At 44.7% G+C, this 17216-nt stretch overlaps 1 protein-coding gene across 1 annotated transcript in view; it reads left to right on the top strand.

Annotated features, from left to right (window-relative positions):
• The window catches only part of MYRFL (myelin regulatory factor like), a 79812-nt gene that overhangs the window by 55672 nt on the left and 6924 nt on the right, over positions 1 to 17216 (top strand). Inside the window, 10 exon segments of the mRNA XM_037049917.1 lie at positions 4153 to 4266; positions 4268 to 4316; positions 4900 to 4961; positions 8116 to 8155; positions 8158 to 8200; positions 10510 to 10584; positions 10667 to 10722; positions 10840 to 11022; positions 13346 to 13451; positions 13882 to 13956. Of these exon segments, the coding sequence (XP_036905812.1) occupies positions 4153 to 4266; positions 4268 to 4316; positions 4900 to 4961; positions 8116 to 8155; positions 8158 to 8200; positions 10510 to 10584; positions 10667 to 10722; positions 10840 to 11022; positions 13346 to 13451; positions 13882 to 13956 (803 nt within the window).

Below are 17216 nucleotides of genomic sequence, written 5' to 3'. Positions count from 1 at the left end.
GAACAAACAGTGGGCATCTGATGGGGAAGCGTCTCAAAATGCCCTCACCTTTGGCCACGTCATTCCTAATGAATACAAATAAGCCTCTGGGGGGACCTGGGTGTGTATTTAGAAAAAGTCCCTCAGGGGCACATTCACGGTTAAAATGAACTCATCAGGACTATTCACTTGCGGAGAAAAGGACATTTTCAGAAAATTCTAGATGAATTTTTGAACATATTTATGCAGGGGTGGGCAAAAACAGGTTTACAGTGGTCACAGACATAAGAATACAATGATGAATAAATAATAATAATATAAAAATCAACTCTGCTTCACAGATGCACAGCTGTAAGCTGACTTTTGCCCTCCCCCATACTGGCTTTGGTATGATGATAGAGGACAGATGTCAGAGTATTTTAGTAAGAGTCATCCTCATAACACGTCCTAGAAATTTTTTGGTATTTTTCCACTGGATCCTTAAAGTCAGGGCCTTCACTGTAATTAGCAAGGCCTGAGTAAGTCCCGTCTCCACCTTCATTTCCTTGAACAGACCAGCACATGAATTTCTTTCTGGCCTATTGGATCCACCTGGAAGATGTATGGTGCCGGCAAATTTGAGTTGGCGAGATCAGAGATGGCTTTTTGCTATTCATGACAAGTCTGGACAATGCAGCCATCGCTCCGATCTCGTGAGGCCACGGTCAAGTCCGGTTGGGGAGGCACTGCAAAGAACATGCTGTAGTTTAGAGAGGACGTGAGCATCTTTCTCCATGGTCTGTTTGGTTTGGGTCTAATCACAAATAATGTATCAAGGAAACTTTTTTTTAAAGAAGCCAGTTGCCAATAAAAATAAAAATATATATAGTAGGTATGATGAGTGCCAGTTAGGATGCAGAGAAGTGGGTGGATTCAGGAGACGGAGGCCACTGAACTGCCAGCATGTTGGTGGACCGACTGCCTGTCAGGGCGCAGGTGGGGGAGGAGCTGGGGGGATGGTTGGGAGCCTGATTTGGACTGCTGGGTGGACATCAGCTGGCAACCTGAGCCACTAAATGCTGCAGTTACAATTACAACATAAAGTCCAATGACAGTTACTTTGATTTAGAACCATAGACCATTTCATGATCTCTGCCATACCTTTATTAAAACAAACAGAGAAGTAAAAGAAACTCTGTACCAGAATCGGAACTTTTAGAAGAGCTTTGGTCAGGAGATTTTTTTGTTTTGTTTTGTGATTTATTTTTAACATTTTAATGAAAAGTTTCAAATGTACAAGGTAGAGACAATAGTGATGAAACCTATGTATATACTTCACTCAGATTCCACAGTTATCAATTCATGTCCAACCTTATCTTAAATAAAGGGTCCTCCCTCACAATGGAATTGAGAGTAACTGACATATAATGCTGTTTAAGTCATACAACATGATTACTGGACACGCATGCGTGTTGCAAAGTGATGACTGCAGTGAGGTTAGTTAACACATCCGTTGCCTCACATAATTACCTTCTGTGTGTGTGTCGTGAGAACGTTTAAGATTTGCTCTGTTGGGGAGAAAAAGTTTCTCCTCTATCCTTATGGATTGCTCTGTCTGGTTTAAGGATCACGTTGATGTGGGGCAGATGAGAGGAGAAAAGCCCAGGCTTCGTGTTGTACGTGATTTTGCGCCAGAAGAATATGAGGGCCCAGAGACAATCGGGCAGTTGAGGCTTATCTGCCATCCAGAGCAAAAGAGAAGGGGGTAGGAATCTGGGACTTCAAAGGGGAGGGAGCAATTTACATGAAGATGAGAAAACAAATCTTTGGTAAACAGACGTTTGCCAGGGCAAGTGGAGACAATGAGGCACGGAGAGGACTTTGAACAAGCAGGCCTTGCTGGGTTCACTCCTCCTTTCCTCACTCCTCCAACCCTTTCCACCTCCCACCCCTCCTCATCGACCACACCTGGACCATAGTCTTCGTGGTAACCTCTGGTGATAGCTCATCTTCCTGAAACAGGCCCTCCATCTAAATTATTTTAGGCATTTAAGGGGAGGTAAGAAGCTCTTCCTGAGTCTTTTGTTTCTTAAAAATAATCAGCCTAAAATAATCCTCATGCCAATGAGACATATTTCGGGGTGGGGGGGCAAGATCCTGCTTCCCCATGACTCTCTCAGCGGTACCAAGTCTGTTAATAAGCTTTGCTGACTGTTGTGGCCTTGCTGCAACCACATCCCCGGAGCTCATTCGTCTCAGGCTGAATCTGGGTGCACGAGTGTGTTTACGACTATAATAGCCTCTGGGCGAACTGATGACCCTTGTATCTTTCTGTAATGACCGTCTTTGTCTCTTGTTGGGGTTTTTGACTTAAATCCAGGTCATCTGGTATAAGATTAGCTACACCTGCTCCCTTTGGTTTCCATTAGAGTCTTTTCCCATCCTTTTACCCGGAGTCTGCATGTGCCCTGAAGCTGACAGGAGTCTCTGGTAGGCAGCAAAGTTTTGGGTCCTGTTCTTTTGTTTTTTAATCCATTCACACACTCTCTGCCTTTTGATTAGAGAATTTAATCCATTTTTGTTCAAGACAGTTATTAATAGGTAAGGATTTAATAATGCCTCCATGTTGTTTCCTGGCTATTTTGTATTTTTCTTTTTTTTTGCTGTCTTCCTTTGTGAACTGATGATTTTCTGCAGTGGTGTATTTGTTTCTCTTCTCTTTACCATTCTTGTATCTACTCCAAGTTTGTGCTTTGTGGTTACCATGTTACCATCAGGCTTACATGGAATGCCTTATAGATATAACAGCCCATTTTTGGCAGCTAGCAACTTAACTTCGGTCACATGTGTATACAAAAACTCTACCCATTAATGTTTTTGATGTTATCATTTATCTCTTTAAATGTGAGTACCATTAGCAAATATTGTAGCTGTAGTTATTTTTAATATTTTTTCTTTAGCCTTTATCCTAGAGGTAAGTGATTTATATACCATTGCACTGCAGTCGTAGAGTGTTAAATATGGACCATATACGTACTTTGACCAGTCTGTTCTGTAGCAGTGCGCATGTCTTTAAGCTGTATGAAATGAGCCTTAAGTCCCTTATGTTCAGCTTTTGAATCCTTTCTGAGTGGTTGCTTTGCAGCTTTTGAAACACTTAAAGCTTTGGTTTGCATTATGGGAATCTTAAAGACACACACACACACACCTTTGCGTATGATGCCCTAGCTGCAAAAGGGTCTGTTTCGTTTGGCCTCTAGCTCACTGCTTCACGGTAGTGGACCAGTCACTGTGAGCCCCAAAGAGTATGGTGGCATTCCGAACTTGTAAACGGGGGTGGGAAAGGAGGAGAGGTCATGGGGTTCGGGTGTGAGCTGCTGAGAGCTTTCCAGACTGAGACACAGACACACTCGTTCCTGCAACAACTGGAGTGTGTGGGTGGGGAAGGGAAGGCTTATACACTCTGCCTTTGGTTGGTTTCTCCTTTCCTGTCTTTCTGACATGCCAGTGACTTTCTCTGAACAGAAAGAATTAAGTATTACTGTTGTTTGAAATTTTGTTTGGGAGGGAGTTAAACTGAAAAACATGTGATAGCTCATGGGATGTTAAAGCAAAAATGAACACCTCAGGAGTTTTTGTGTCCTTTTACAAATGAAGAAACTGAAGCTCAGAGAAGTGGTTAGGTTTTAGCTGAGTCTCACATCTCGCGAGACACAGAACCAGAGACAAGCCCAGGCCCTCATTCCTCCTTTCTTCTCCTGAGCACTTCGATGCACATTTTACCAGGAAGAACTGGGGTCCTTTCTAATGAGGATTTAGTGATACATGTGCAAGTCCACATTCAGAAGCCTGCTCTTTGTTTTTATGAGTTTTAACTATAACATTGTGGTCACTGAAAAGAATTTTTCAGATTCCAAACTTGACAATGTCCTTCAGCTCCATTCCCTCTCTTGGGTTAAGAGGACATATTTCCATTTTATTGCGAATTGAACATAAGCAGTTTTACTATGCAGCCAGCAGTTTAGCAAGACCACTTTAAGTTGCAAACCTCTCCAGATGTATCTTGAATGAACTTGAGGTTGTGCATACCTATTTTCAGTGGTGTGTTCCAACGGTCTTTGAATGGGCTATGGACTGTACTCTGGTAGTCTCAATTTTATAAATTTTTATACTCTGTATTATTTTTATTTTTAGGACCGGATCTTTATGGAAAATGTAGGTGCAGTGAAGCGGCTCTGCAAACTAACCAACAACCTTGAAGAAAGAATACAGGAGTTAGAAATATGGAACTGAAAGCTGCCCAGGCTAAAAGCGGCTCCCTAGCTGGAAGTCCCCAGCCAGGGAAGCCAGCTCAATCAGGTATACCCAGGGCTGCCGTAGGCACTTGGAGAAAGGCGTGGAGTCTTTCCGCAACTAGATCAAGCAGCAACCATTAGTTTCTGATAGTTACATCTCTATTCCTTTAGAGTGTTTTGGAACACAATTGCCTTATATGGTCACTTTCTTATTTTTTTTCTGTTGCAGCTTTAAAAATGAGACATAACATCAGGCACCTATTTAAGAGCAGTTGTTACAAGAAGTGTTACATTTTAGTAAAAGGGTGGCTTCTCCTTTAACTGGGAGAGGCGGGCATTTCTAAATTTAGAAAACCATGTTTGGTCCTCAGGGAAAAAACTTTTTTTGTACTACTTAAGGAGGTAAATGCACATTTCCTGGGGTATAATTTTGAGAAAAAGAAATGTAATGTTTAATGCATTCATTTATGCTTACTAAGGTCCTTTCTCACAAAAGGAACTCTCAATTGCTTTGACTTTTCCTTTTTTAAATTACCACTGTATTACAAAAAAAGTCATACTGCTGCGTAGTGACTGCCTGGGCCTTTGTCATCCGACTCCTGGAGAGGCTTTGAATAGTAATTAATTCTCTCTCTTTCTTTTTAAGGCAAATTTAGCAGAGCTGTTAGAGCTCTTCTGAGAAGGGCCATTCCCAAAAGATCCAACAAGGTAAATACACTTACACTGACAATGAATAGAGAAAATATTTTCCATACAAAGAAAGTTTTTAGAGAAATTGATCAAGATCTTTTTCTTCATTTATTAGTTGATGAATTTCATAGTTTGCATCCTTCTACATTCAGGTATTTAAATTCTAACCTTTTAATAGATAGTATTTGGTTTTAATATCTGCTTATATTATTATAGATAATCTCTATATCTATTTAATATCTCCAAGGAAGGCTTGGAGAAATGAGTACAGGACATGCTCATTTCAGAATTATTATTGTGCCAGTTTTGATTTCTAGTGTCCCCAGCAGGTGGAGTTCCATGGCCTCCACATGCATTTGGCCCTGGGCTGCCAGCTCGGTGTGGCTGCCTTCACTCCACAGAGTGCCTTATCCTTGGCCTCAGAGGATCCCCAAGGGATTCCAGTTAATCCTCAAATCCCTGTTTTCCCTTTGATATTTAGTCGTATATATGCAAATGGAGAGTAGGTATTCGCTTGCTTGCAAAGATTAAAATGTGATGGCTTTATTAATGAACAGAGGGCTTTCATCTAGTAGGAGAGCATTTACAGTAAAAAGTGAAGGTTAATCATGCATTAACTCGAAGGACACCCTCCCCTTGCAGAGAAGAGCCTGTGAGGGGGCAGCTGCAACCCTTCTTTTCTAGCTGCAGTTCGGCTAGCAACTCAGCTTCTCCCTCTGACGCTCCAGCGGGTCCAAGGTCCTTCCTGGAGGAAGACGGTCATGACCCCGTCCTCATGTTAGGGCCACTGCCTTGGTTTTCTCTCCACTCTTCACGTTATACTACACTGAAGTACCGTAAAAAGATTCAGAAAGAGTTTAATATTCTACTAAAAACTACCACAATGCTATGTTGCTGGCAAGCTTCTTGTCTATGTAAGATTGTTCTTGGGCATGTTACTTAATTGCACTGGACAATAGAGATAATAGTAGTGTGATACCTAACAGAGATTGTTGTTAGGATTAAATGAGCCGAAGCCCTTAGCACAGTGTTCGGCACTTAGCCGGCTGCTCAATAAGCACAAAATATTGAAAACACTGTCAGGAAGGTGCCCTCTGAACTAACCGGTTTGCAATGGGATGGAGGGTTGGTGTCTACATCCATAGGGACTCTAGCAGGTGCACTCTGGTCACGTGCAACCTCTGCAGCTTGCATGTTGCACCCACAGAATCTCTTTATTTTGCAGTTATCTCAGAATATTAACTAGGATGCATGGTCCATGAAAGCAGGCCCCATGTCTGCCTTCCTCACACTTTGTCCCAGGCACATAGTAGGTACTGAAGCAATACTTGTCGAGTGAATGCATGAATGGAGAGTTCAGCCTGAAAATATTCCTTGAAGTCTCACTGTCTAAATTAAAAACATTAAGAGGCTCAGTGTCTTGGATGGGTGGCGGGGGGTGAGGGCAGGGATGTGGACACAGAGCCAGGAAGGGGCATGGGCATTAAAGAGCACCCATTCAATGGGGAGGCCTCTTGCAGCCGATGTCCTAGGCCTGTGAAAGGCAGATAAAAGTGACACGTGGCCTCTTCAATGAAATAATTGCAAGGCAACCAGGGAAAACCGGAAGGAAAGGCAAAGAGCACTTTACCCGAATGGGATAAATATCACAGAAGCTCGGAGTGTGGCAGGAGCATTATGGGACTGGGCCTTCAAGAAGGAGCATGCGTTGGCGGGACTAACAGGAGCCATAGCAGAGGTTTCAGACGGAATGGCGTGAGCGGAGGTCTGGGAGCTGGCACTGGCTTCAGCAAAGGGCTGGGTGCAGTGGTTAGGGAGGAGAGTAGAAAGTAAGGCTGAAGATAGTTAGGCTCAGTTTCTGGATGACCAGGTTAAGGGGGTCATTCGGTAAGCCACAACGACCTTTTGAATAATAGCAATATCTAAGTTGTAGGGTATTTCCTTCTTTTACAGGCAGAAAAATGGAGACAGCATGGCATTGTGGTTAAGAGCACAGATTCTGGATCCAAACGTTGTTCGGTTCATCTCCTGCCTTTGTGACTTACTAGCTACGGGATCTTGAGTGAGGGGGCTCGCCTTCCTGGGCCTCATCTTCCTGTTCTCGAAAATGGGAATAACACTACCTGCCTCATAGTACTGTTGAGGATTACTGTGACAATGAACAAAAATAGTATGTGTGGAACATTCAGAAGAATTTATGGCTCATGATAAGGGCTGTATATGTGTTCACTGTTATTAGCATTCAAGAAATTCAAACAAAGACCAATTTAAAGCTATTTCTTAAGTACCACCATCCTTCAATTTGCTTCTGTTCAAAAGCATAGTTCTACCATGTTCCCCCAGGAGGAAGAAAACATAACACTCCTCATGGCATTAGTAGGAAAACTCATATTTAAGGAGCACCTGATTTAAAGGGACAGAAAACCTGCTATCTATTTGGCCAGATTTCCCAGCTATTGCGTGGCCGTCTATTCTGCAGTGCTTGGTCCGTTCCCCATGTGGAAATCATCATGCTAATGCACAGTAGTCCCAGAGCTTTGTCTCGGCCACTTCCTAGAGACCGTGATTCACTTATTTTCATATCCCCCATGGTGTTCTACATATTAGTGCTTTATGAGTACTTGTTGAATGGATAAATAAGGCACAGGTCCAGAACCGTCCTTAAAAACAAGTGACAGAATTAGATACAGATGTGACATATTTAATTTGGCACTATCTCATGCCACCCAAAACTTCTCCATGGTCAGCATGATGCCTGAAATTCTTCCACTGGGATTCATTCTATCATGTCTTAAAAACTCTTTTGATTTTGAAAAGTATTTTACTAAAAAAGGTGGAAATTTGGGTTCTGATAGTACCTTGTGTGTTAGGTACTCTTCTCTCATAAAACTTCAAGAAAAAGTGCTAAGTGAAAGGCACAGACCATCCTCCCACAGGACATAGGGAAAAAGAGAGATCCCTGTAGCCTCAAGTGTCAAGGAAAAGGAAGGAGTTGAGGCGGGTTTGAGAGAGCTTTGTTTTCAGGGAGACAGGGAGGAGGAGGGAGATGCAGGCTGAGGGGAGCAGCCAGCCACGCCAAGGGGCAGCAAGCCCCCCACTGGGAGTGGCGCTTCAGGTGCCCCCCTCTCAGCGCTGCTGCTTCATCACTGCTCGAGACCGAATCCTTTCACAGGTTTATTCTGCAGGAAGAAAACAGGGGCGTCCTTCCTGGGTGTCCCTGCCATGGGTATCACTCCCATTGCTGGGATGGCATTTTGGTGCCCAAAACTTCAACGTTATGCTCTGTGAAGCTCCTTTTCTTCCCGTCTTCCTTTGCTCACTTGTGAACGGAAGGCTGACCTTTTATTTCGTTTGAAGACAAGGCTCCCTTTAAACTGCAAAGTGACCTTTGATGCAGCTTAGAGGTGAGGGAGCCTTTTACAGAACCCTACTTGGAAGAAAAGCGGCACAGGTTTCCACTCTTAAATGTGTGGTGAAGGATGTTCTTTTTTTTCCAGTTAACTAATATTTTTTAACAGCCTACTGTGCCTTTCATGTGTGTGTGTTTAGTTTTGCCAGTAACTTTCTCAAATCCTTTAGTCTATGTGGGAGAAAAGAGAGAGCAAGCAGTCGAGTACAATCTACTGTCCCCTGAACACTTGTATTTATTGGGATTCTTCTAGATTCTTCAGCAGAGACTTCACACCAAAGGATTATGAGATTACTCCAAGATGTGCAACATGATGAAATTGCAGCCAAATTGACTAGTAGTTAAAGCAAACAAATACAGTACGTTCAAAAGTGTTTGCCAGGCAAGCACTGGGTTCCTTTCGATGGCCATCCCTCCTCTGCCAGGACGTGGGGTCAGCCCTTCCTGGAAGGCAGCCGCCTTCTCTGGCCTCTGGCCTCTGGCCTTCAGGCTCCTGCTGCTGCCGGGATGGCCACGCAGCCTCTGGGCCCTGGTCATCTTGCCTCTGTTCTCCGGGGCTTCTTGTTTTCAGTATGACTCTTCACATGGTGAAAGGGACACTTATCTATCTTCTGAAAAATGCTTTGTTACTGTGGGAAAGGACTGGCTTCTGGCTCATCTCAGGGGAGGTGCTTGTCCTCAGAGGGAAAGGCAGGGACATGCCAGGGGCTCTGCTTCATGGGAAGCGGCTCCCGCTCTAGGAGACAGTGTGGGCCTCTGCCTGCGGCTCTGCTTACCATTTTAACCTCTCTCTTGCCCCTGCCCACTGTGGGAGGCATCCCCGAGGATCTGGCCCAGACTTCCCCTTCAAAGCCGTTTCGCTTTTCTCACTCTTCTGAGTGAGCTCCTCTTCTTCTGGGATCCTCAGCTCAGGAGAGTGTGAGCGGACACCTCCACAGATGCACGGCGTTTTCTAGGTCCACGTGTTCCCCTGAAAACCCAGGGAAAGGTTCTGGGAGTCTAAGTTTGACGCCGAGAAGCTGCTTTTGAAACGCGCTTATTCGATCTTAGGGATTCCAATATTGTTGACCACTGAGATGATACATGGGAGGAATTAGGTTTACTACCCTGTTTGTGACCAGTGGGCTACCTCAGAAGGGGCAGAACCAGAGAAAGCAGCCCACGTCGGCATGACGACCCTGCCACTGCTAACACTCCGGGAATTGTTGCTTTATGAGTGGAAATCAAACATGTGGTGCATACTTTGTGCATATTTAATGATGGAAATCCTTCGATGGGGAATAAAATAATGAAGAGATGAGTTTACAGAATCAGGTGTGAAGTCAAACCAGCAGGAAATCAAGTCTGGTCCCCCTGTGTCAGGCCCAGCACACAGTGGGGTTGTAAGTTCACCAAGGAGACTTTCCTGTGTGGCTCGTGAGAGGGTTCTAGATACCCCACCCCCACCCCGAAAAGGAGAATGCTAAATGTGTGGACGCATGAGCATCATGGGGAATAACCTCCTGAAGCTCAGAACCTTTAAGGAAAGTTTCCATTTGGATATACAAGTTCTGTTCATTAGAGGGGAAAGATACACTCATTATGTTGAAGCCATGTAGCATGGAAATGGATGCTTTACTGCATTTTTTTCCTTCCTCTGTCCAATTTGGCATATTGTGCTCTGGAAAGACAGGCAGCTGGAAGGTGTCAGTAGTGGCCAAAGGTGTTGGCATCCACAACTGACTGAACCTGAGCCTGCTCTTATCCCCCCACGTCCCCCTGTGGACACCCTCCACCAGCGGGATGTAAACTTCACTCTGACTTTTTACTGCCAGGAGCAGCGGGCTGCCTCCAGCCGTTTACATGCTTACTCTTGTGATCTTCCACTAGTGACAGGAGCTTTTGAAACAGCTTGCCAGGGCCAGGGGGCTGCTCTGTGGAAAAATCCATCTGTGTGGACTACCCCAGGAGCCTCTGAGCTCCAGGAGGATGCGAGCTTTTCTCACCAGAGCAGAGAAGCATCACTGGGCTGGTTTCCATGGTGCTTCTGTCGACCATGGCCGCCCCTCCATCCTCCTCTGTGTGGCCTGTGTGCGTGCACCTCTGCCCAGCTGGTTGTGAGAGATATGTCTGGAATCGGATCCGCCACATAATACTGTCTTACTATGTTTTAAATAGTGCGTTGGTGATAGTCTCCCTTTACATACTTAGCTTAAAAGATCAAGACCAATGTGCCCCAAGTCTCCTCCTGAGGTAAGAGTTCCAGTCTTGCTTTTCTTTGTGGGAAGGACTCTTGAAGGCCTCTTTCATGAATCATTTCATCCCCCTTTCCCAGCAATATCACAAGCTCTCAGGAGTCGGCCCTGCTGCCCACAGTCTCCCCCTCCTCAGGTGAGAGCTGTGCATTCCTCACCCCAAACCCAGCCTGCGTTTCACGTGAATTGTCAACAGAACTCACGTGTCAGGTTAACTGTGTCACCCCTTTGCCCTCTGCCCTGTGCCGTGCAGCGCCTACGATGACATCTCTGGCAACCACAGAATCCTCATTCCAAATTCCAGAAGCCACTTTCTGTGAGATCCTGCCATGTCAGCAGATGTATTGCTGCCCTGTCTGGGGAACAAGAAGAGTCCTCTCAAGTCCTGTGTGAAGACAGTCCAAGGAAATGGAACCTCATCAGAGGTTATGGGCAGGTAAAGGATGTTCAAAGAGAAACAACTAGAGTTTTGGACCTGAAGTGTTTTTTTCCCCTGTCAATGTTTACCTGAATTGTCTCTTAATAGTTCCAGATAATGATTCTACTCTTCTGTTTAAGGAGGTGAGAACTTTAAAAAGTTGGCATCAAAGAAATAAACTTATGAAGAAATAAACTTACAATCATAAAGTCAACTAGCAACCTCATATAAATGGTGGTCCCATGAGATTGTCATGGAGCTGAAACATTCCTGTCACCTAGTGATCTCATAGTGTTGCAGGGCAACTCATTGCTACTTGTTTGTGGTGAGGCTGGTGTGGGCAAACCCGCTGCACCACCAGTCATGTAAAAGTATAGCCCAGAAAACTACACACCGCACATAATGCTCGATAATGATAATACATGACTATGTTACTGGTTTACACATCTACTAGACTATACTCTTTTCATTATTTTTAGAGTGTACTCTTTCTACGTATAAAAAAAAGTTTTCTGTAAACCCATGTGCCATGTTACGCTGGGAGCAACCTCACTCATCTTGTATTTACCACGTCTCTTGATTGCCTCATCTTCTCTTACGCTGGATTTAATCTCATGTTGGTTTGTAGCCTTGGAGCAATAAGCCGTGCGTGCAGCCTAGGTGTGGAGTAGGCTCTGCCCTCTGGGTTTGTGCAAGTGCACTGTGATATTCTCATAACAGTGAAATCACCGAAAGACACATTTCCTAGAACATATTCCTGTTGTTAAGCTGTGCATGAATGTATTGAACTCCCTGCCTAAAGATGAAGTTTTGATTGATTGAAGTGAAAGGGTCTCATTTGTCTGTTGCCAACAGAGATAGCAATAGTTGCACAACTGAAGTAATCACGTGTGGATGGGTGGATTTTTTTCTGGCTCACTTAGAACTTAAAAAATGATGTAGCATCTGGGCTCTCTGCCCAAACCCAACAGGGTAAATGCAAAATACAGTTTAGAAACTGTAATGAGTGTGGGATAAGCTTTAAATCAGTGGAAAACGCAAGATTGGCATTCCATTTTCTGAATGGAAATTCTTCTTCCCCCTAGACATGCGTACACAGACACATGCACACACACATGCAAAAATGCTTTTTAAAAATATATATTAATTTGTTTTTAGAGAGAGGGGAAGGGAGGGAGACAGAGAGGGAGAGAAACATCGATGTGCGAGAGATACATTGATTGGTTGCCTGCAACCCAGGCATGTGCCCTGACTTGGACTCAAACCAGGGACCCTTTGGTTCTCAGGCCAGCACTCAATCCACCGAACCACACCAGCCAGGCCAGAGATGCTTTCTAAGTAACAGAATTTTATGTTAACGAAAACATGGAAACTTAGGGCTAAGCATGTAATTAGCTCAGTAAGATCAAATACAATACATCCAAATGTATGCTAATTTACTACTATTTTTAGAAATCTAAACACACATATTAAGTGTCTAATGATGATGCAGATAATAGCAATAAGTAGTATTAGTATAGGACACAATGCTAACAACAAGTGACCTTGGTCGTGTCTAATTTCAAAGCAGCTGGGGGAATGCGGACGTCACGTGCATCGGGGGTGCAGATGAACTGAAGGGGTTTTGAGCAGACCTAGTGGCTGACATGTAGAATGTGATCAGTGATGGAAGTTTTGGGGTGACAATGTACTTTCTTTTTCCTTTTGATATTATTTCTTATCCTAGTCTTGAATAAGTAACTTTTACAAATCACCATCATCTTCACGTAATGAAATGTTTACTGTGTGCAAGGCGCTGTTTTAAGTGGTCAACATAAATAGATCCTTTAATCTTTACAAGCCTAAAAGACAGGCAGTTATTATCCCGTTTTTTTAATGAGGACGCCGGTGCACAGAGAGTTAGTTTTCCCCACTTCTCCAGGAGGCCATGTTCTTCTCACAAAAGCGGTTTCCGATTGAACTGGGAACATGCATCACTATAGGGTGAGGATAAAGGTTCCATCTGAAGGGAGGAGTTTGTTTCCATCATCGTGTTCTCCACAGCTTTAAACACCCAAAGCTGCCATCCTTTGTGAGAAAGCACATGAAACCTTGTGGCTGCTGAATCCTTTTCTTACCTTGGGAGTCCCCCTTGGGGACACACTCGGCGTCCTGTTCCAAGAGCAGCCCTCAGAAGAGACTGTCTTACCCAGGAGAGAAATACTAGTCATAGCAGACTCGCTCTAGAAAGAGGTCATGGACCATCCAGGTGTCATTTTCAAAGCCCCTCGACCTTTGAGCAAACTCACTGCTGTCGCCACCAGCTCTCCATGGCAGGCTTGTCACTCTCTTTGCCGGACAGCCAGTGTCCGCTCATCTTACCTGTCCTTCAGCTGGGAGACCCTGAAGAGGCTCCTGAAGAAAGCAGAGCTGCTCCGGTGGCTGGCTGTGTCCTCTGAGCCACGACGGTCAGCTTCTCCGCTGAAAGTGAATGTTAATCTCTGCTTTACCCCCCCCCCTCCCTGGTTCCCTGGAGAAGTTGTTCCTTCTTCCCTCATTCCAGTGGAGAAAAATGGAAAGAATGTGAATGTTCTATTTGCTTTCACCTCCGGGACACCTGAAAGTTTGGGGGGATGGGGAGTCACAGAATATCAGAGATCAGCTGTAGCGGTGGCACTCTGACTGACCCCCAAGAATGTGTTATTAATTCATTGTATTTTCACAATGGTTTGGCTGAGAACGTGTGTCGAGGGAGAAGGTAAGTGGNCATCCAGGTGTCATTTTCAAAGCCCCTCGACCTTTGAGCAAACTCACTGCTGTCGCCACCAGCTCTCCATGGCAGGCTTGTCACTCTCTTTGCCGGACAGCCAGTGTCCGCTCATCTTACCTGTCCTTCAGCTGGGAGACCCTGAAGAGGCTCCTGAAGAAAGCAGAGCTGCTCCGGTGGCTGGCTGTGTCCTCTGAGCCACGACGGTCAGCTTCTCCACTGAAAGTGAACGTTAATCTCTGCTTTACCCCCCCNCATTAGTATCTCCTTAAACATCTCTGCTTTACCCCCCCCCCCCCCCTGGTTCCCTGGAGAAGTTGTTCCTTCTTCCCTCATTCCAGTGGAGAAAAATGGAAAGAATGTGAATGTTCTATTTGCTTTCACCTCCAGGAAACCTGAAAGTTTGGGGGGATGGGGAGTCACAGAATATCAGAGAGCAGCTGTAGTGGTGGCACTCTGACTGACCCCCAAGAATGTGTTATTAATTCATTGTATTTTCACAATGGTTTGGCTGAGAACGTGTGTCGAGGGAGAAGGTAACTGGAAACTCGGTTAAGTTGTTAATCAGTTGTTTTTGTTAATCCAACGGTGACATTTGCACACACTGCCAATGTACGGCAGGGGTGTTGCTTTTCCAGAGCACAGACACATGCACTTTGTGAAATCACCTGAAATTCTGAAGTCCTCGGGCCAGGAGAGCCTGTCACTCACGCCAGCCTACTCCTTTTATGGCCAATGGCACGGAGGCCCAGGACCTTGCTTGAGGCCCTGCAGTTAGTTCCTCTCCTAGCTGGAACTGGAACGGGTCCCCCACGTTGGGCTCCTTCCCTTTTGGCCACGGTTTACTGAGGCACAGTGTGTGTGTGTGGCTGGGATCGACTCCGGGAGAAGCAGAAAGTGTTCTCTCTGTGGTTCTCAAAAGCCCTTTCAGCAACCACCCCCCAGTTTGCCTCTAGCCGTTGAGATGTGTGTGATGTGTGACAACGCTGGCCTGAGGAAAGGCACTCTCTTTTGCTGCGGTCGTGTTTTCCCTCCGCTGGGGAACCTATCACACCGGGGGTCCTAAACCCAAAAGAGGAAAAAGTTGGGCAAACATTGTTTTCAACCAGTTGTTTCTGGAACATTGAAGACCAATTAAAAATTAAGGAATAAAAATAAAATAACAAATTCAAGGGCTAAAAAAAAAAAGCTTGCAAAAACTCTCGGTGGGATGAAGGTCACTACGTAACCATTTACCAAGCTCCCAGAACACAGTCATGAGCCTTCTCCCTGGGGAATAAAACTGCTGGTAAAAGAAGTGAAGAAAAATCAGCACTTTTATTATGTGCTGAACTCAGGCCACGGTTCTTCCTCTGGGCCTAGGTTGATTGTGCGTACATGTCTTTCAGAAAAGCTACCCCTCCACTCCCCATTTCATACAAGGCTTGGGCAAGTCTACTCTGGAAGGGGACAGTGGGTGTTTTGAACACCTACTCTGAGGAACCAGCTGGACTAGATTCCATTCCATGGAACCAATTAAGATTTAAATAAAGAGCAGCTTTAGGTGTGAAGTAAAGGACCTGTGTGTGTGTGTGTGTGTGTGTGTGTGTGTGGCAGGGGGTGGGGATCTAGGGAATGTTATAGATCTGTAAAGATTTGGTAAAGGTTTTTTAAAAATCTCACAAAGTAAAAAAGGCATCTGGAATTCATGTTTATTTTGTTTTGGAGACCGGAATTCTAGGATGAGCAAATGGCCAGAAGAAAATGGTTCCCTGTGGTAAAGGACTCGGGCAACGAGCAGTTGGGCTTACTGGCTGGTCTCTTGGCCCGATCTGGTTCAGCCAGGAAGGGAAGAGGCACTGAGGTGCGGTGCTGCGGCTCAGCCAGCAGCGCGGTCCTGCAGTGGTGTGGTGCGCACTGTCTACCCCCACAAGGCCGCCTCCCATCTCCCTCCCAGGGCTGCTAATTTAGCTTATGGAGCGCTCTTGACCACCGATTATGAAATATACCTTCAACTTTACACTGAAACCCGCAGGGAATGTGTATTAGGTTTATAGAGTATTGCTGGAAGGCACGTGTAGAGTGAGAGCCACTTGTGGGTGACAACAGGAACATTCGTGCTTTCTTAATAACCAGCCTTTCAGAATGGAATAGTGGGGTTTTTGTTTTTTTTTGTTTTTTGGTTTTGCCTCAGAGGTGTTTTATAGGAGATTTAAAATTTGATAGTTCCAATCCTGCTTTTCAAAAGCTATTTTTGTCGTTCTAAATCTGCAAGATGATCTCTCCTCTACTTTGCATTTTTTTTTACTGTTAAAGAAAAAACCTGTTGTCAGACAGTAAATTCTATGGTTGGGTTCTAGTCTTCAGGAACCTAAGAACTGGATGCTGTGGAAGTGAGGCAGCGCTGGAGTTTTATTTATAGAACGTACAATGAGTCCCTTTCCTGCAAATTCCCCGGGGAAAGTAGAACCAAAGAGAGGGGAAGAAAACAGGGATGGAGAGGTTCTGGTTTCCCCTTCTCTTTCCGCCTCATTTGCCTTGTAAATCCGCAGCCGTCTGTGGAAGCAGTCACAAGAAAACTCAGGGCAGGAGACATGTGCTTGAAAATTATTATTGGAATAGCTGGAATCCAAGCAATCTGGAGGCATTTTTAGATAGCACATACATTTATATTTAAAGGGAAATAAATATTTAATTTTCTAGAAAATCTTCATGTATCAGGATCATTCCTTCTTCATGGAAAGCACCGTGTTGGAGAGGATGCCTGGGAAACTTGCCTTGCATTTGAGTTCTGCCTCACTCCCCTTTGCTAACAGGGCGAAGGGGCTCAGCTTCCCACGCCCATTGCCAGCATCCCTCTAGGCCAGTTCTTGGGAACTTCCCCTTGAAGTATGCATGAGGAAACCCTTTTCTAGAGGGTGTTTGATTGGCCTTCCCTTGTCTCCCTTCCACCCTCCCACAAATATTCATTAGCACCCCCAGCTGAGCCTGGCCTTGCCTTACATGAGGATACGACCGCGAAGGAGATCCGTCTTCCAGAAGCACAGTTAGGTGAGCGGACAAGCACAGCAGCCCACTCCCTGGATGGGAAGTACTAGCAGGACAGAGAGACTTAGGAGTGATGGTCCCCAACTGATGTCCAGTCACTTTGGCTTCTTCTTATCCTGAAATTCCACACGGAAACTTGTTTTAGATAGTGCCTTTATTTTCTCCCCATAAAAGAAAGCAGCCTACATTGTATTAACTTATATATCTTGTTAAAGGAGGTTAATGCCTTTGTATTTTCTCCAAAGTTATATTGAAAAATATGAAATCGTATTGTTTAATTTGAATGAAGAAATGCAATAAGGAGTACAAATACTTGGAAAAGCCTGCGAATTAAAAAAAATGCTGCAAAATTTTTGAAATTCTTCTGGTAGGTTTGTTTAGTGACCCACTAAATGATTGCTTTCACAATCCACTTTAAAGAGATACATATTTTTTCCCA

The sequence above is a fragment of the Sturnira hondurensis genome, unplaced genomic scaffold, assembly GCF_014824575.4.
Source record: "Sturnira hondurensis isolate 20B ecotype Veracruz unplaced genomic scaffold, ASM1482457v3 Scaffold0006496, whole genome shotgun sequence".
Taxonomy (NCBI): domain Eukaryota; kingdom Metazoa; phylum Chordata; class Mammalia; order Chiroptera; family Phyllostomidae; genus Sturnira; species Sturnira hondurensis.
Note: the sequence above shows the minus strand (reverse complement) of the source record. Positions and strands in the feature narration are given on the sequence as shown.